A 20,834-nucleotide genomic window follows, 5' to 3' on the forward strand; every position below is an offset into this window, starting at 1 on the left:
GGTTGACAGAGCTGAGTGTGACCCTTTAGGGCTTGATTCCAATAATACAGTCGGAGCTGGTATTATAGATTAGTGTTGGATAGGACAGCAATGTGGGGGGGAAAAGTGTCTATAAATGATATACTGAGACTTTGATATGATACCAGACTGAGACTTTAGACATTTTAGATTTTACAACTTACTGCAAGAAAAAAAAATCTCCTAAATCTCTAAGATACTTAGAGATGAGCTGTTTCACCTGCTGGATTTTCACGTGTACAGCCTTCTTTAAAATGTTTGCAACATTCTACATTTTACAATCTATCTATCTCACTATCTCACTATCTATCTATCTATCTATCTATCTATCTATCTATCTATCTATCTATCTATCTATCTATCTATCTATCCATCTATCTATCTCACTGCGGCTAAAAGTCTCATTACAGTACCATATTATGCTTAATGTTTTCTGCAATTATTAAATAATTGCTTGCATGCATTCACAAGCAGTCCTGTCACAGGTTCTGGTTTGTTGTGTTAGTAGTTGCACACATTAAGATTTTTGAACTTCCTTTAGCTTTGATTACATTGTGCAATCTGGCCGATTCCTTCTCTTTGGCCACAGAGTTTGAGTTCTGTGAGTTCTTGTCTCATTGTCTGTGTGTATGTGTGTGTGTGTGTGTGTGTTGGGTAAGTATTGCTTTGCTTTTACTATTAAACATAGATATGATTTCAACAGTTTATTTTTTGATGCAGCTTCAGCAAGTGTGTCGGGGATCTGCATTCATTATTTCTTTGGCCAGGCAGTGCAGATTGGGAGGTGCGTCGACGAGTGCTGATGTAGGCGTGGAAGTCCAATGATGCCTGCTGGCAGTATTTACAGGTCAGCAAAGGAGAGTATCAGGTTTACAAGCAGGGTGGCAGGTCAAGTCCGCGAAACTACCTAGGGGATGTGGAAGCTAGTGGGTTTAAAAAAGGTGGCAGGAGGTTAAGGGAACTTGTGTCGATGCCAGCTGAACAGCAGTGACATATTGCGGCTCAGGTAATTCATATGCATATTAATTACTACATTATTATAATAATGATTGGAAGCAAACTGTGTGAGTTTACTTCCAAATACTTTATATTTGCCTATGTGACCTTTAAAATAAACAAGACACAAGTAATTAATATATTTTGTTTTATGGCAAATGTATTAGGAAATGATTTACAAGTAAAGTAGTTATCCTGTTCCAGTAGAAGATTCTAACTTTTCATTTTCTTATCTAGTTTAGACAGAAAAAAAACATAGGTTATAGGTACATAACATTGCATGCAATATATAAAGAAATGCAAGTATTGTTTTTCATGAATGCACATACACAAAAAATCCAGTAGATGGAGATTAAGTAAAAAAAAAAATCCTGGGGTATCCCTTTAAGCATATGATCTCAGTGTCTTCCACTTGTTCCATGGAGTCACTGAGTCAGACAGGTTGCTGCGAGGAGTGCTGCACTCCAGAGCCGCAGAGGTAAACACTCTTGAATCTAGTAGACTAAAATGGTACAAATTCTCGGTGAGGAATCTGGATCAGGTGGTGTAACGTAATGTGTTTTGATTTCCACCATTAAGATAAAGATGTGAAGTTTCTTGACAGAAGAAAGCCATAACAAAGCACGCCTCAGAAATGGGGCCTAACACTCAGCACTAATGGAGGGTCTCTATTTTTCTTCTAATAATCCTTGAGTCATCACTTTGATATGTCAGGAGCTCTGATTATGGCGCTCTTCTTGTCTCAGCCACCTTTTAGAAATGATCGGCTCACTCATTTAAGTCCATGCGGTCTTTCATGGTGTTTGTGCCCATGTCTCAGGAATATTTGCTTGTAATTTTAGTATGCCTTTTTTCCCTTCTGAGTTACACGTGCAAGGTTATAGCTCAACCTTGCTTGTTTTGGACTGCCTATTTTAATAAATTAGTTTTCCTATTTATTTTGGTGAAGGTTTTATCATGTTATCAAAGTGATTAATATGTTCTCTCCTCAGGTGATTTATCATTAATAACAAGCTAATGCGTGAGTTGATGTTATTGGCTTCTGAGGTTCAGATTCTTGTACACGCATGCATTTATACACACTCACAATGGTTTGTTTTCACACGTTGTTCACACATCTTGTGCGTTTTTTTTTTGTCCTCATTTCAATACTTACTCATCTGTCACTGACTGACTGCACTTTCATTCTTTTGCTCAGGATTATGTGTAGAGAAGTCTCTCTCTCTCTCTCTGTGTCCCTGCTAGCACAGTGTGGTCTGTGCTCAGGGTGCATTGATCGTGTCCTGGCAGAAGGCAGACTGTGGCACAGGCATGCACTGATAACTCTTTGATGCAAGGTTCGTCAGCATTGCTCTAATCCCCTCCGTCTACACCTCCCCCTTCCTTTTGTCTTTCGTCTTCTTTTCGTTTCACTGCATCATATCCTTTAGAGCAAGCATGACCTGTCACAGCTCTTACTCTCGCTCACTACACACCTGACCACAGAGCTGGTGACAAACACCCTATCAGCGTAGTCTGCTGAAGGGGTAGCCTCCCGAGAGAGAGAGAGAGAGAGAGAGAGAGAGAGAGAGAGAATGAGGGACAGGCTCCAGCTGTCACTCTGACAGACTCCGGGCTGTAGCCCGCTCACACTCTGACTTTGGAGCAACACTTCAGCTGCTGGCTGTGTTCTGACCACCGGATAATCCACGTTCATGTCGTTTTGCCTGGTTGACATTTTTGACATGGAATCACCCACCAAGGAGATTGAGGATTTTGAGAACAACTCTCTGAAGTATCTACAGCCGGAGCAGATAGAGAAGATCTGGCTGAGATTGAGAGGACTGTGAGTAGAGCTTTTGCACCTTCTATCTAACTATATACTGTATATACTGTATGTGTGTATCTTCCTGTGTGCTCTGTGTAGTGTTTGTTTTTAAAATTAAGGCTTTTTTTTAAATCATACTCACCACTTTCATTTGGTTTAGCACATTCTTTATTTCATAACATTTTCAAGGGTTATGGGAAAGGATTTTGGCACTCATACTCCCTCTCTAAAGTATGTATATGCTTTTAGAGAGCTACAGTAAATCTCACACATTGCTTCCATTTAAACATAGTGTGTACTAAGTTGAGCTAAACAAAGTTAACTTAGGGCTACTCTGAATTCAATCAATATTTTTTACATGTATAGGCAAAACTCAACTAACCAGAATTTAATTGTGGCGCAGATTAGGTATCTTTATACATGGAATCCGCCGATCTCCCCAGAAATACAGTGTAATGTAATTTATACCTTTGTGTAGTAGACAGAGACCTCACCCAGGATATACTGTATGTATTAATGGCAGCTCCATGTAAAGCCTATAGTCTGTTGATTTCCGAAATATTGAGGTAGTTGCATGTCCACACATTCTTAAATTACAAAATGGAAGGGATACTTCCTGGACCACATTTTATTTCTATTCATATGATTATTATGATTATAAATCCTGTCTGTGTGATTCAGTTTTTATGAATGTATATGTGTGTGCGTGAAGGTTGAATATTGATAATATTGATCCTGTGTACCTTCACCTCTACATCCATCAGTAATTTCTTCATTTTTTTGCATTTGACCATTGCAAAGACTTTTAAACATTGTAAAAAGACGTTAAGCTATTTATAAAGGTGTTCTGTGAAGTGACAGAAGAAGTGTGTGACTAACTGTCCCACTTCACTAATGTTCACTCTATGTGTGTGTGCAGATTGTGGTTTATTTATTTATTTATTTATTTGTGTGTGTGTGTGTGTGTGTGTGTGTGTGTGTGTGTGTGTGTGTGTGCTTCTGCATCGTGACAGCCTCAAGACTGATCCAAATATGTTCCCATATTTCACTGTAATATTTCAGCCTTTGTATCTGGGTGGTTTTATGACCAGAGATCTATTTGTGAAAAAAAAACAATCAAAAAACAAAATAATAATAATAACAATAAAAAATACTTACATAAATAATAACACAGATAATTTTTTTAAATAATAAATAAACCAAATGAAATTAAATGACAGGGTGGATGGAGAGTTAGCTGGTTATCATAGCGCCTCTAAAATGTAATGAAAACATTCATCAATTAAATATGTAATATCACATTTAAATCTAGTCAGTACATTCTTCAAGATTATTATTTGGGGATATTAAGTGCTTAAGCTCAAGACTCATTAACGGTAAATTGTTACTGATTGAAATTATCACACATAATTTTTTTTCTCATGATAGCACATGGAAACCAGCCCATTTTAAACCAATTAAAGCCCAGGTCTTCTTATTTCATAATATGCTTTGATTTCAGTAGAGAAAATCTAGATGTTTATTGCGTATTGTGCATTTATTACATTGCTTCTGGAAGCCCCGCTTCTCAGGGAGTTAATGGACAGTGGGCTTGGCCCACACGTCAGGATCCTGTACAATTGGAGGAACTCTTTTTTTTTTAATTTATTTAATAACATCGTTGTTGAAATTAAGGTAAATTTTAGAGTAAAAAAAAAACTGACTGTTTAAAAAGGCAGACGCTGTTAATGTTGTCGATAAATAACAACATATGTAGTAATCGACTTTTTATACGAACACCTAAACTGGGCTTCGCCTTAACAAAGACCACAAGTCGCCACCTGTGAGTATGTGTGTGTGTGTGTGCGGTCACTTTACTGATTGGCTTTAGGAATTCTGATTTGTCAAATAGAAATAAAATGAATAGATTGAATAGATTGATGGCAGTTTTTCAAGGGGATTATTTTATTTCAGTTTTTAAGGCATCCACTATTCTACCTACTCATGCTCAGCTCTTGGTTACAACTAAAAGCACACCCTTACTATAAATACCACTGAGAGGCTTGCCTGGGCAATTAATTTTGCAGTACCACTGTCTGAATATACCAGTTTTCCAGAGAGATATTGTTTTCCTGCTCACTATCTCAGTCCATCAGCAGTGCCATACAGCCAGGCTAATGCTGATGGGGTGGTAAAATGTAAGCCATCGTCCATGTAGCACCAAATTGCATTTGCCTCTTCGCATTTGTTAAAGCCAGCCACAAAACATCAGATAAGAGTGCTTAAGAAAGGCACAGTCATGTTATGGCTGGGCTGGGCTTATTTCTGTCCTAAATGCTTTTAGTGGGCTTGTTGTTATTTTATGGTCCCCCTAGTACTGCTGGGAAATTGGGTCTGCTGATGACACGCAGGGTCACAGGGAACGCCAGGCTGCCATAAATGTTTCAGTCTGATGATTATAGTAATGAGAGAGAAAATCAGCAGGGATACATATCAAGATCAGTCTAACAGCTAAGGTGTGTGTGTGTGTGTGTGTGTGTGTGTGTGTGTGTGTGTGTGTTTGCCATTTCTATGATAGAGGTTAGAAAAGATAAGAAGCTTAAATTGTTAAGGATTGAAATTAAAAACTAGTGTTGTAGTTGAACCTAACAATAAAAGATGAAGTACGGTATTAACTATTAAGACAGACATAACAGTTTGTTAGTTATATAGCTATATTGCTAGTTAGATGGAAACTAAAAGAATCTAAGAAAAAAGAAATGTTGAAGCTGTGGTAATATTTGTGGCTATAATTAAAGTGCAAATTGAAATGGGGTGTATCACGTTTCTTTTCTGTCACTCCTGTCAGTTTGTTCTATTGGACAATTCAATTATAAAACAATTCTTAGACATGAACGTAGAGGCTTGAATTTGACGTTTTAATTTTGTATTATTCTCTGACATTGCCGTGCAGCTGGTCAAAACCTATTGTGTCAGAGTTACAGTGGTGACATTGTAGTGTGCAATTAAATCTTAAAATGCCAGAAAATCCATCTATAGTTAGTTGCATTACCCAAGCAACATGTCATCATTAGTAAGATATTTATGCACACCTTTGTGTTGGTACAAATCATGAAATAAATAGCTTTTTAATCATGAAACAAATATAATGTGCATGCAATTTTATTAGCCTTGAGATATATTATCATTATGATAATGCATATTTAAAAAAAGAGTTTTACTTTTGGCTGCTTGATGAGTGTTTAGGTAAAAAATGGTAAAACCATCTTAGATTTACCATATTGCTGCTGTAAATTAATGAACAAAAAGCTTTCTTCAATGTAGGTTATGCAGTAAAGCATATGTATGATATATTTTGTATATTAATGCTAGGCTAGTTTAACTGTTAATTACACTTTTAATTTTTTAAGTGGGTCAGAGAATTAAAATTGCCAAACTGAATAGACCTTAGGCTATTTTGCTAGAATTGCAGAGGCTTGGCCTTGTATCCCATGGGAACCTTAACATTTGATGACCATAATAATATGGTGTAACATAGTTATGAAGACATCCACCTTTAGGAAATTTTTTTTAGAATGTTAGAAACAAGCTAAAACAACTTTGATAAAATGACGTTGTTATAATGTTGAATGAACAACTTCAAACTATGAAAATTTGCACTATAATTTTAAGCATTTGTGCCAATCAACATAGATTTGTAAAACACCCGACCACATCCATGGTCTCTTAAGTTTCTACAACAGCTTCCTAAACACAGAGCGTGTATCTTAAAGAAAGTGAGGGGCGTCTTAACTCCCAAATTTCTGTGATGTAATACAGTATGGTGTCACTTCCAGTTTCACATAAACAGATCTTGAATATTAAATAGGATTTTTAATCATATTTGCTGCTTTCCAATTTAACATGCCAGTAAATTGCTGTTGTCCATAAATTTTTTTATTATTAGTTTTTTTTATTACTTTTTTATGTGCACATTTTATGTTCACCTACAAGCATCATTTCTGTGGTCCCCAGTGGTCAGCATGCAGTGCTCTCAGTGGTGTGATTAAAGTTTGAATCCCACTCATGCTCTCAGTTTGCTATTTATATTGTTTTGTAAGTCAATTTTGGGACATTGTGTTAGGGACATTGATTTAACGTTTTTTCTGACATCATTATATCAAAGTAATATTAACTTTTAAAAACAACCTAATATCCACTTTGTCCCAATGTCCATAATGTTGTCCGCAATATTTTGACAACCAACCATTTCTCCCAAGATAAAATAAGAAAGCAATTTTCTTTATTTTTTTTTTTCTTTTTTCATCAAGATTAGCCTAATCTGGATATTGATAAGTAACAAAACTATTATCTTAGTCTGGTAATTCAGGGTTTTTATGTGAGGTTTTGGTCTAACTAGGATGTTCAGTGAGAAGCCAGTGATTTTAATTTGCATGGCCAGTAAAGTCCTGTAGAATTATTTGACCTCATTCCAGCTTATCAGCTCATATGGCAAAAGAAAAAAAGTTATTTCATGTTTCTTTTCTCATATTTTTCAGGAGAAAATATAAGAAGACATCTCAGAGGTAAGATCTACACCATATAGGATGCAGTGACTGTGGTATCACTGTATAAAATATTATCTGTGGGGGGAAAACTGTCGTATTGTCTTACATTTACATGGTATTACAGTTTTTTTCTATGTATGTATGTATAACATTTAAATAAGAAGTACTATAACCTATGATGTGTTATTTAACCACTTCAGTGTCTAAAAAAACATTGTGTGTCATTTATGTTTATACAATATAGACTTTCTTAGAGCTTATTATAAACAGGAATCAGGATTTATATGTACGTTGATATGTACATTTTTGTTTCTGCATGTATGTATAGACTTTTATGCAGAAACAAAAATGTGTGTGTGTGTGTGTGTGTGTGTGTGTGTGTGTTTGTCTTTGGTAACAAAAACTTATTTCAGATAGTTAGGGGGGCTGAAGGGCTAATTGGTGTCAGCAGGATTACTAGCCTATCACTGCTGTGTCATCTCTGACCTTGGTGTAGGCCTGTCATAACGAATAAAACACACACATCCACATACAAAGACTTAAACTGAGGCAAACAAAAAAGATTCCCTCCGAACATTACCCAGAAACAGAACTAAGGCTGGTTTTTGGCCAGAGCTGAATGCAATCCAGCAAGAGAGCTGACGTGCAGACATAAACAGCCAGCAAGAGCTTCTGTATCTCAAGCCCTTCTTCATGTGTCATGATTTTTACGGGTGTGTATATGTGTCCATTGATAAGCATTTGATGAGCTGGCAGGGTGTGTAAGAAGAATGTGAGGCCGTCTGTCTGTGTGAATGCCTGCAGACCAATATCTGTGCAGATGCTGATAGCTGTAAGAATCAGATTTAAGGACAAAGTATCAGACAAAGAGAACTGTGTGTATAGTAAGTGAAAAGTAGCAATATATAGATATTTCTATTAAAAAACTACCAAATACCCAATGATTTCTTAATAATTTCTTTTTCCCACATGTGCACATGGAAGAGCAGGATACAGGATGGCATTTTTCCCAAGAGAATAAGTCAGATGAAACACTCTATCACCTCCAGGGTGTGTTTGTGTGTGACTTTGGTCTCAGAAGGATTGTTTTATTGCACATTATTATCGCTATCAGCCAGGTTTGTTTGGCTTTCTGTTGTTTTCACACTCAGATAATGCCCCCCCACCCATCCAAATCCCAACCCAACCTTTTCTCTCATCTGATTCACATACTCACAAGCCCATTGATCTCCTGCCCCCTGAGCTAATAGTGTTGACCATTGTTGACTGTGCAAATCCAGACGAGGTCACTCTAATGCAGTTACACCAATCCAAATGAGATATCCATGAACTACAGCAGTCATTTACTGTACGATGACTCATACTGTCAGATGCATATTACATTTTGGTCCCAGGTTTATGTGCAATCAGTACTGCATGAGAAGATGGTCAGAGAGAGAGGGAGAGGGAGACGGTTTCATTTAAATCCCAGTCATGTGGGAGATGGATTCATGTCCGTTGCTGTAGTGCAGAGCTAAGCAGAGTTTCAGACTTCACTTCATTAGGTTTTTAAAGCATGTTGAAGTCTCAATCCCAATACACAACAACAGCAAGTTCAAATCATACCTCATTGTTCTGAAATAACACATGCTCCTTAATGACATCCTTAGTGACACACAGCTCTCTGAATCATTGCATTATTCTAGGCACAGATAATGCTGATTTTGTACATACTGTAGGTGAAACTAAAAAAAAAAAAAAGTTTCCACCCATTTGTCTCCCTCTGGTTTCTCATTGCTTATTCACTACTGTTTTACCAGGATAAAATTTGACTTTCAACGGAAGCTTTTTGTTTTTTAGGACCTTCTCATATCCCCTGCTTATATGATCTTATGGGTCTCTGTTTTTCATTTTTCAGGCACATTGCTGTCTGGCCATTGCTCTTGCTGTTGAGCTTTCTTAAGAAATTTTGTGAGCTTTTTATGGGAACAGTGACCACACTTGCATTTCAACTGTCTCTTGAGTCTGGGTTCTGTACTAACCAAATAGAATCTAAAATATTATTCATAAAAATATATATATTAGATTATTATATGCTGTAACATCACATTGTACTGCCTGTTCTGTAGTTCTTTGAATTGAGCTATCACAAACTTTTGGACTTCTTCCACCATGCCAACGATCTCCAGATTTAATTCACTGTCATTAGTTCCTCATTCTAAGTACTACGCTACCCTGGCATATGAACACTGCACCTTGAGAATTTTCACCTTAAGAACTAAAATTTAACAAAAAATTTGCCTCGGCTTGCGAAGCATTTTCAACATCGGGGTGCTTGTATATCTTGTGGCTGACAAAAACTTGTTTGCGTCAGTGGAAAGCCTAAGTCAAGGGGTTTACAATTTTTTTTTTTGAATTTTGTGCAAGATTTTGGGAAGACATAACACTGTGTCCCAAGTATGTGATCAAAACTGGTAGCAGTAAGGAAATGTAGCCACATTCAGTTCACTTTCAGTAGCCGATGCCAAGAGGAACCATGAATTAAAGATAATTGAGATTTGATGTCTATTTATTTCCTATTTTACTTTATTTACATCTATTTTCTAGATGTTTTAATTGTTTGTAGATGCAAAAATATAATTATAGTTTTGGAAGCTGGTAATATTAGTAATATTTTTGGGTGGCTGGAAATTGTTCTGCATTTATATAATTTCCTATGAGAAAATGTGATTTGCAATATGAAATTTCACTTTACAGTAGGAACTCGCCTCCAGAACAAATTAAATTTGTATGCCAGGGTACTATTGTATTGTTGCAGGACCAAAATAGATCCCAACTGCACAAATAATATATTAGGTTAAATTAGACAAATTGTTGACTCAACAGTGTTGCCACTTCACATTGTTCCCTTATTGCTTTACATTTACATTAAGGCATTTGGCAGACGCTCTTATCCAGAGCAACTTACATTTTTTTTTTTATCAAGCTTTAGTCTGATTTATCAACCTGATTTATCTCTTACAAGACATTTTTATCTGGCTACCAAAGATGAAATATTTTAATTGGCATTTTATAGTTTTTAATTAAACTAACTATGATTAGGGTTTCAACTCTTGGATCTCTAACGTAGATGTCTTTCACGACTTGCCTCTTGACCCGAACTCATTTTCAAGCTATTGAGAAACGGCTAACGGAGTGCATGATGGATTTAATGGCCATCAGTGTGGCCTTTTCTGATAATCTAATTAGAGTTGGATGCCCAGTTGAAGGCAGCTCATATTCACACAGCCATAGCAGACCCTTGAACCCTGTCATTGGCGCAATCTGTTTTTCACACTTGGTGTAATGAATGTGTATGCTCAAACAAAATGCCCTCCAGATGGGTTTTATTTACATGCCCTTGTCAGCTTTAATTATGTTTTTTTCCCACCTTTCTTTTAACCTTTTGGCTTTGTGTTTTTGATTCTTCCAATCCAGAAGTAACTAAATGGTGTATAGGTATTCCATCAATGGTGGTTCTCAATGTAGGGGAGCTAAATATTTAATGACTGCTCTGAAAGAGCAAATTCCTTTTGCACATTTGAATGGAGTTCCATATCTTACCTTTAGACCATAAGACCACAAACATGAGTTAATCACTGACCTAGAATGTCATACAAACACCACCTTGTATGGTGCTCTATACTGTAAGTGCTATTTTTGTGCTTTTAAAATTCCTACAGTTGTGACTACTTGTCTTGTCTTGACTCTTCACTAACTGATTTTCACTCCTTAATTGATTACTTCACACCCAGTGAATCACAGACTACACATCTGATAATTAAATGAGATAATTACTGAGGCAAACCCGATGTATTTACCCAGTGATTTCACCTCACAACTTGACTTTTTCTTTCTTGCACTGCTATAGTTCTGTTGATTAGTGTGAGATGAATGTGAAGAAAGATATTTAAAAAAGCAAAGTAAATGTTCCTCTCACTTACATTGTCATTCATGCAATGTTTTTTACACTCCTTATAAACTCTAAATGGAAACCTCAAATCCATTTTACCAATTTGTATATTTGATCACATGCTCTGCATGCAACCCATGATTGCCAGGGGCTAGTGGGAATCAAAAATTGTGGTGTTTGAGGTGACAGTACTTTCTGGAGTCTCTTTTTCTTCTATCCTTTGCCTGCAGAAATGGGGGAAGCATAAATGACTTTCAAGTTTATCTCATAGTGGAGAGAACACCCTCATCCAGGCCTCCTCACCCTCCCTAGGTGCTTTTCACACATTGAGCATGATAGGACTAAGCTTTAAGTTAAGGTTTTTGTTTACACATCCACATTTCCAATACAAAATGTTAGTTATAATTTATGCTAAAGTCAAAGGACACACTCCTGCGAGGCAAGAGGTGATATCTGTGGTTTTTATAGATAGCACAATGTATACTAAAATACACATATATTGTATATAACAGTGTATATGTGCCTCCAACCCTTATCTTCTTTATAATACAGTGTGCAAAATGTAAACTTTGCTTTAGTATGTAAAATACACTGCCACTACAAAAAACATTGCCACTACAGGAGGGTCCAATTACTGACCTGCCTCAAGCAAAGAAAACAGCTAAGATTGCTGAAGTTACTGGAATTGAGTTAAGAACTGTCCAGCACATTATTAAACCCTGGAAGGTCTGTGCTGAACTGTCAACTTCATGGAAAAAATTTTGTTAAAAAAATAATGAATGGAGATTGTTTAAACATTTGGTTGGCATTGTAAAAATAAAAATTATAGTAGAAATCACAGCTATGTTTAATAGTGAAAGTAAATGAATCCCCCTCCCCACCCCTGAGCACACACACATCCACTCTCAGTGTGATTGGATTGGGACCGAACAGCTGTGTGGCCATAAGAAAACCACTTGTTACTGAGGTTGTGTGGAAAAAAGGCTTCGGTTTGCTAAATGGCAATAGAAAAAGATCATGGTGGTATAATGAGTCCAGACAGACCCTATTCCAGAGCCAGGGGTAAATCAGGGTAGGAAGGGAAGAGCATGAAGTGATGCACTCATCATGCATACTGGCCACTGTACAAACCTTTGGAGGCAGTGTTATGAACTAGGCACAGCATTGTTATAAGGCAAAAAAAAAATGTCAGCTAAAGATCTGAAATGTCACAATTAAATCTTTTTTCTCTGATGTCCCAGACATATTCCAAGACTCAAATTGTAAAAGAGTGATGTTAGAGTGTACAAACCTTTATTGTGGACAGCCTGTGTATAAAATACAAGCTATTTGATGTTTACCTATATATATTTTTTGCAACAAAAATATGTACAGTATACCTTAAATATCTTTGTGATTTCTGCTGTTTTGCACCTTATGGTTCTTCTTACCAGGAATTGAAAACAATTGAGAATTTCTGGTTAATATAATACTGGTTTATTTTGAGTTTATATAAGTTTATAAATGACTTTTACGAAAACATGCTTTGCATGTACTGGTAATTCTCTAATTTATAAAAAAAAAAAATAAGTTATTTATATGGTGATGATGATGATGATGATGATGTAAACTTTTTTGTCTTTTGGATCTTTAAGCAATAATTTATAGCGTGTCTCGGTGGATCTCTTACTCTGGCTCCCTAAACAATATTGCTTTTAGTCAGTGCTTGAATGTAATATCATCTATGACCCTGGTAAACAATTCACATTTCTGGAGGAAGTACAAACAACCTAGTCTCAGTCCTAAATAATTTGGGGAAACAGCAACATATTATCTGGGAGAGGTAGGAGCTTTTGGCAGTGGAAAGAGCGGCAGCTCAAACAGAACTAACCCAGCTGGGCTGGATTTGGCCACAGCTGACTGATCATACACAATCCAACACATCAAGGGCCCAGGTCGTGGGAGCGCAGCAGGGGCAATGTGAAAATATTTTATTTGTGACAGCAGTCAAGCCCCATAGCCAGAAACTAGAGCATTGCTCACAGGAAGCTTAATCAACTTTTGGTCCTTGTTTTCCACAGAGATTTGCAGTCTAAAACTTGTTAGGCAATGTGTAGGGTTTCTTTCCTGTCTGATATTGCTATCTAAGCCTAATGTATTTTGGTGTTTATCATTTAGGCTTTGTATGTAGAATACTGTAATGTCTCATGGGTTTTTCTGTATCTCAAATTTTATATACTTAAATATTCAAAGTACTTTCAGGCCCTTAAGACAAACCTACCAAAGCAATACTAAACATTTTAAGCACAATGCTAACAAACATATGTAACTACATTAGACACAGATATATAAAACAGTATTATACAAGATAACTAAGTCAATTGGCATTCCCAATATTACTCTCCAGTACATGTTCCTAATCAGTACCATGTCCGTGTCACATCTTCCTATTTCTAGCCGTCTCTTGTCTGGGTTGTTTTTGTCCTACTTTTACTGCTCACCCATACTGCATGGTGGCAGGATCTTCCATTATTTATTTATGCGGTCAAAACCTTCTTTTTTCTACCGTGAACACAGTCCAGTCAGCCATATTCTTTGTGCTAAAAAGTTATTTTTTTTTAAATACTGTAACTTTAAGAAACTTTTAACAATAACACACTTTTAACAATGACACAGTAGAACCATGGTAGTGTTACAGAGCTCAGTTTACTATTAGGAGCGCAGCTAGTAGCCAGTAGCTGATTTTTAGATTTACTCAATGAAGAAGTGTGTGTGCATGTGTGTACTGTTAAATTTTGTGACTTGATGTATACCGGACTATTTTATTTTATTAGCCCCAGTCTATTAAAATCTGTGGATGTTGCTAATAGCAAGCTTACCGAATCATCTTGACCCGATTTCTGAGAATATGTTTAGCTACAAAATATGTAAACAAATTTAAATCTAAGATAAGCAAAAAATTATATTGACTTTAATGCTGATGTTTGATTTCAAACAGTTCATGCTTTTGCATTTAGGACATCATACATACAGTACATGCAACATTCAATTAAGTTAATTAACCAAGTAGCCAACTATCCCAAGGCTAGTATTATAAGTTAATTAATGGAACCAACAGTCCAACTACTAGTCTTTGCTGCCCCTTAATTTCACCTCACTAAAGATTTATTTTTACGGAAGGTTAGGACAAATGAGAAAAAAGAGTAGTTCCAAAAAAGTCCAGAACATGCACATGAAAAAAGTTATGCATACTTTTCTCATTCTTACTATATCATTGTTTATACCACATGCATATTAAAACTTACACATATGCACATATAAATTAAATAGATTTTAGATGGTTTAATGTTGAGGTCTGTGTTCTGTAAGGAGCAATACTCACCTATGTGATATTCGCATGTATGGCTTCATTACCGTACTGCATGCTACCAGTATTCACAATTAACCTGATTTTATGATTTTTTATTTTTTTTTACTTTAATGCAAAATTAATGTATTTTGCTAAATTTTCTTTATTTAAAGCAAGGATTGCACAGCGAGGAGCACTGCTACGTCACACTCCAGGGTCCCCTGTTTAAGTTATTAATTTCACTATTACACCACTATTACACCATTCAGTCTAAGTGAATATACTGTATCAGTTCCCTGATATAAACTAGTGCCCAAATGTAACTGAGGGTGTTTTTGAAGATGGATAAATAAATAAATAAATAAACTATTTAATATATATAATACTCACCTAAAAGATTATTAGGAACACCATACTAATACGGTGTTTGACCACCTTTCGCCTTCAGGACTGCCTTAATTCTACATGGCATTGATTCAACAAGGTGCTAAGAGCATTCTTTAAAAATGTTGGCTCATATTAATAGGATAGCATCTTGCAGTTAATATAGATTTGTGGGTTGCACATCCCGGGCACGAAGCTCCCGTTCCAGCACATCCCAAAGATGCTCTATTGGGTTGAGATCTGGTGACTGTGGGGGCCATTTTAGTATAGTGAACTCATTGTCATGTTCAAGAAACCAATTTGAAATGGTTCGAGCTTTGTGACATGGTGCATTATCCTGCTAGAAGTAGCCATCAGAGGATGGGTACATGGTGGTCATAAAGGGATGGACATGAACAGAAACAATGCTCAGGTAACCTGTGGCATTTAAACAATGCCCAATTAGCCCTAAGGGGCCTAAAGTGTGCCAAGAAAACATCCCCCACACCATTAAACCACCACCACCAGCCTGCACAGTGGTAACAAGGCATGATGGATCCATGTTCTCATTCTGTTTACGCCAAATTCTGACTCTACCATTTAAATGTCTCAACAGAAATCGAGACTCATCAGACCAGGCAACATTTTACCAGTCTTCAACTGTCCAATTTTGGTGAGCTCGTGCAAATTGTAGCCTCTTTTTCCTATTTGTAGTGGAGATGAGTGGTACCTGATTGGGGTCTTCTGCTGTTGTAGCCCATCCGCCTCAAGGTTGTGCGTGTTGTGGCTTCACAAAACTTTGCTGCATACCTCGGTTGTAACGAGTGGTTATTTCAGTCAAAGTTTCTCTTCTATTAGCTTGAATCAGTCGGCCCATTCTCCTCTGACCTCTAGCATCAACAAGGCATTTTCACCCACAGGACTGCCGCATACTGGATGTTTTTCCCTTTTCACACCATTTTTTGTAAACCCTAGAAATGGTTGTGCGTGAAAATCCCAGTAACTGAGCAGATTGTGAAATACTCGGACCGGCCTGTCTGGCACCAACAACCATGCCACGCTCAAAATTGCTTAAATCACCTTTCTTTCCCATTCTGACATTCAGTGTGGAGATTGTCTTGACCGGGACCACACCCCTAAATGCATTGAAGCAACTGCCATGTGACTGGTTGATTAGAAATTTAACCGGTGTTCCTAATAATCCTTTAGGTGAGTGTGTGTGTGTGTGTATATAAAACTATTATAGTTCTTTTAGAAATAGAGAGCAATACTGAGAGGAAAAAGATATTTGGTTAAATCTTTCAGCAAATATGCCTGTGTAACCTGTTCAGAACTTTCTTGAACTTTCTTATACCAAATTTTGTCACTTCACCCTACGCAGGTTTGCATTGCTACACTCTAAAAAATGCTGGGTTGTTTTTGTAAACACATTGTTGGGTTGTTTATGCTGGGTCAAAATTCTGCGTTATTTCGGGTACTTTAAACACTTTGTTGAGTTCCTCTATGTTGGGTCAAATGAGATGTCGTGGGTCATTTACAAATGAACACCTGATTGGGTTATTTTCACCCAACAACTGGTTTATGCTTTATTCTCTGCTTTACATATGCAAAATGTTTGAAATATTACTGGTATTGTGTCACGAAGTGTAGTTTTAAGAGTTGATTAAGCAGGAATATATGTGTGTACAGCTCAAAACATCGATCGGTTATTAAAGATAACGCGTCTATTTTTGAAAATTGCCCCAACGATTTCAGAGATGTGAGCTACACGCAGGCAATACAACGCGTAGCCGCCCAACACAGCCTCGCCTTGGAAAAAAAAACTTTTGAAAACTACCGCTGGCTGTGATGTCTTTGCAGTGGTTAAAACAGCGGATTTATTTCATTTTGTGTATTTCTAAAATGCAATCTTTGGTATAATACGATTATGGTATAATATATCGCGGCTGTGAGACGCATCCTGTACTCTGCGTTCCATTTACAGTATATCCGGTGGCCTCAAAACCTCGAGTGTGCACTTCCAAGTCAAGTCTGTTCTTTGCGTTCTTGGAATTGAGACACGGCATGACGAACTTTCTGGATTCTTCGCTTCTGAAGCGAGGGACGCTTAACGCAACTTAAAGCTGGCAGTATTTTATGGTAAGTTAATATGAATTTTTATCTCAATTTTAAATGTTGTAGTTGTGGTAGGAGCAAGTTCATTCGTGGGGAGTTCATGTTTTTTATGCTGTGCCAATAGTTAGCTATACAGTCGTGGAGAATGACACAAATATTAGTTTTCACAAAGTTTGCTGCTAAACTGCTTTTAGATCTTTGTTTCAGTTGTTTCTGTGATGTACTGAAATATAATTACAAGCACTTCATACGTTTCAAAAGCTTTTTTATCGACAATTACATGACATTTATGCAAAGAGTCAGTATTTGCAGTATTGGCCCTTCTTTTTCAGGACCTCTGCAATTCGACTGGGCATGCTCTCAATCAACTTCTGGGCCAAATCCTGACTGATAGCAACCCATTCTTTCATAATCACTTCTTGGAGTTTGTCAGAATTAGTGGGTTTTTGTTTGTCCACCCGCCTCTTGAGGATTGACCACAAGTTCTCAATGGGATTAAGATCTGGGGAATTTCCAGGCCATGGACACAAAATTTCAACGTTTTGGTCCCCAAGCCACTTAGTTATCACTTTTGCCTTATGGCACGGTGCTCCATCGTGCTGGAAAATGCATTGTTCTTCACCTAACTGTTGTTGGATTGTTGGAAGAAGTTGCTGTTGGAGGGTGTTTTGGTACCATTCTTTATTCATGGCTGTGTTTTTGGCAAAATTGTGAGTGAGCCCACTTCCTTGGATGAGAAGCAACCCCACACATGAATGGTCTCAGGATGCTTTACTGTTGAGATGACACAGGACTGATGGTAGCGCTCACCTTTTCTTCTCTGGACAAGCCTTTTTCCAGATGCCCCAAACAATCAGAGGCTTCATCAGAGAATATGACTATGCCCCAGTCCTCAGCAATCTATTTTACATACTTTCTGACACCTGCCTGCTGCCATTCCTGAGCAAGCTCTGCACTGGTGGCACTCCGATCCCGCAGCTGAATCCTCTTTAGGAGACGATCCTGGCACTTGCTAGACTTTCTTGGACACCCTGAAGCCTTCTTAACAAGAATTGAACCTCTTTCTTTGAAGTTCTTGATGATACTATAAATTGTTGATTTATGTGCAATCTTAGTAGCCACAATATCCTTGCCTGTGAAGCCATTTTTGTGCAACGCAATAATGGCTGCACACGTTTCTTTGCAGGTCACCATGGTTAACAATGGAAGAACAATGATTTCAAGCATCACCCTCCTTTTTACATGTCAAATCTGCCATTCTAACCCAATCAGCCTGATATAATGATCTTCAGCCTTGTGTTCGTCAACATTCTCACCTGAGTTAACAAGACGATTACTGAATTGATCTCAGCATGTCCTTTAATGACAAAAATGAAATGCAGTGGAAAGGTTTATTTGGGATTAAGTAAATTTTTATGGCAAAGAAGGACTATGCAATTCATCTGATCACTTTCCATAACATTCTGGAGTATATGCAAATTGCTATTATAAAAACTTATGCAGCAACTTTTTCTATTTCCAATATTTATTTATTTCAAAACTTTTTGCCACGACTGTATGTACTGTATTTTATGAGAAAAGTGCGTTTGTAGAACCCACAAATAATAATAAAAAAAACTACATTTACTAAATATAATTTAAGGTAAGTTACTAGTAATCTTCACTAAAGCTGTGTGTGAAAAGTCTGTTGGCATATTTTATAATATTTAAAAATTGTCAGAAGAAGCAATTGGGGTATGTTTAATGACAGTCCTAATATGTCTTCTGTTTTTGTATGTTATTTTCACCCAGCAGTTGGTTTATTCTTTGGCAAACTTTCTGGATTCTTTACTTCTGACTGGATCACGCTCAGAGCACTCAGTATTTTATGGTAAGTTAATGAAATTTTTACTTATTCTTTAGTATGTTGTGGTAGGAGCAAGCATATTTTATTGTTTAAATTAAATGCTTTGATATGGTGGTATCGGGTTAATACATATTTATATATCTTTATTCAGTTTTTTATTATTCAAAAAATGAGAATGCGTCATTGTTTAAAACTAGCCTTTCCCCCTCCCTTATGAAATATTTAAATTGTAAATTCATCACTTAAATACCGTATTTTAAATAACTTAAATTATCGTGGAGTTTGTTGAGAATTTGAAAAGGGGTGAATGTTTCATATTAAATCCAGATGGAGCGCCTGTTATCCCTCACACATATAATAGTGAGGTAAATTAGTCAGAAATATACACTAAATTTATGTTCACATTATGTTTTAATGTATTACTATTTTTGTGCATTGACAAGAGAAAAAAGTTTTGTATTAAATACATATGTAGCTGCCCTGTGATAGATTGGCGTCCTGTCCAGGGTGTACCCCGCCTCATGCACGAAGTCTCCTGAGATAGGCTTATGAGCATATAAGCACATATGTAGCTGTACGTCCATAACAAAAATGCTTGATGTAAATTTTAGTTATATTGCAAAACTAAGTGATGGTGTGTAATTCACAGGTGGGACCAACATGATGGGAATGATATCTGCAAAGTAAAACCAAAAGATGACTGAAACTTTGTTCCATGTTTTGTGCTTCGGAAAGGAGACAAGAGAAACCTGACAGACCTTTTCCATTGTTGGAAGCAATGCTATTGATATGGTGAAGGCTGTTGATGTTTGTTTTAAAGGAGTTTTTTTTTTTAATCTTTGATGTTAACTACAGAAAGCAGTGTCTTCTCCAGCATACTGTAGATCAGATTGATGAACACGAGTACGCATCTGTTACATTTTTGAGGACAACAGTTTTTACCCCACCTTTAATTAATAATATTTTAAAAAGTTTTATTTTTATTTATTTTTTTTTTTTGTCATTTTGAAGAAAATTAAATAGTAATAGTTAAATAACTAATAGGTAAAATATTAAGATGGGGAAACATTTGATGTCATGTGGGCATTATAAGATTTGTATTGAAAACTACATTATATAAAAAGTGTTTAAACATTGTATAAAAAAGGGCCCATGTAAATCTAATAGATTTATATAGCTTTTTTTTTTTTTTTTTTTTGCATTTAATACAGTGTTCATGTTACATTTATTTTATATTTAACAAATGGTCACATTGGAATTATATGATTTTGTCTGACATTTTTGTCAAAATTGAGTTGTTCACATTTTTTATTCTGTGACAATCTATTTACATTATGTGATTTTTGTCAATTTAACCCACTGATTGGGTCAGATGAACAACCCAAACTTTTGGCTTAAATAGTTAAACTCAGCACTTGGGTCAAAACAACACAGTGTTCTGTCCAATAGGGACCCAGCGGCTCATTAAGCAACATTTCCTCATTTGAAGTGTTGTCTTTGTACAGTATGGTAGTATGGTATAGAATTTTAGTACAGAATGTGTGATAAAAATAACTTCTAGCTGTTGTACACCAGTCACTCTAGTATGGTTATGCTGATTTGGTTCAGACTCTGCTCTGGACATTTTACCAATGATGCAAAAGAAGCAAACATGCAATAATCTTATTTCTGTAATTCCAGTTCATCACTTGTAACCTGTAACATGTGATGAATTCATGTTGTTTCTCAGTTGAGCCCAGCTGATGCCAGTAGTGGAGCCCCTCCTATTCCGTCATGTGCAGGTCCCTGGGGAAACCATGTCAATACTCAGGCAATACAAAAAGATTTTTTTTTCTCGACAGAGGACCCTTTGAAACTGCTGCTGTGCTTGCAAAATGTCATGTTGTGAAGCATTAGTGAATAAA

At 36.6% G+C, this 20,834-nt stretch overlaps 1 protein-coding gene across 7 annotated transcripts in view; it reads left to right on the top strand.

The window, feature by feature from the left end:
* The window catches only part of pde1ca (phosphodiesterase 1C, calmodulin-dependent a), a 76,913-nt gene that overhangs the window by 21,731 nt on the left and 34,348 nt on the right, over positions 1-20,834 (top strand). Inside the window, exons 1-2 of one of the 7 annotated variants that reach the window (XM_053494572.1) lie at positions 2,412-2,839; positions 7,339-7,365. The exons of 5 other annotated variants lie outside the window; for them this stretch is intronic. In XM_053494572.1, coding sequence (XP_053350547.1) covers positions 2,709-2,839; positions 7,339-7,365 — 158 coding nt within the window. In that variant the 5' untranslated portion in view covers positions 2,412-2,708. Of the gene's footprint in view, positions 1-2,411; positions 2,840-7,338; positions 7,366-20,834 lie in introns of those variants that run through there. One more of the 7 variants, XM_053494571.1, reaches the window with a different exon arrangement.

This window comes from Clarias gariepinus, chromosome 4 (genome assembly GCF_024256425.1).
Source record: "Clarias gariepinus isolate MV-2021 ecotype Netherlands chromosome 4, CGAR_prim_01v2, whole genome shotgun sequence".
In the NCBI taxonomy this organism is placed as follows: domain Eukaryota; kingdom Metazoa; phylum Chordata; class Actinopteri; order Siluriformes; family Clariidae; genus Clarias; species Clarias gariepinus.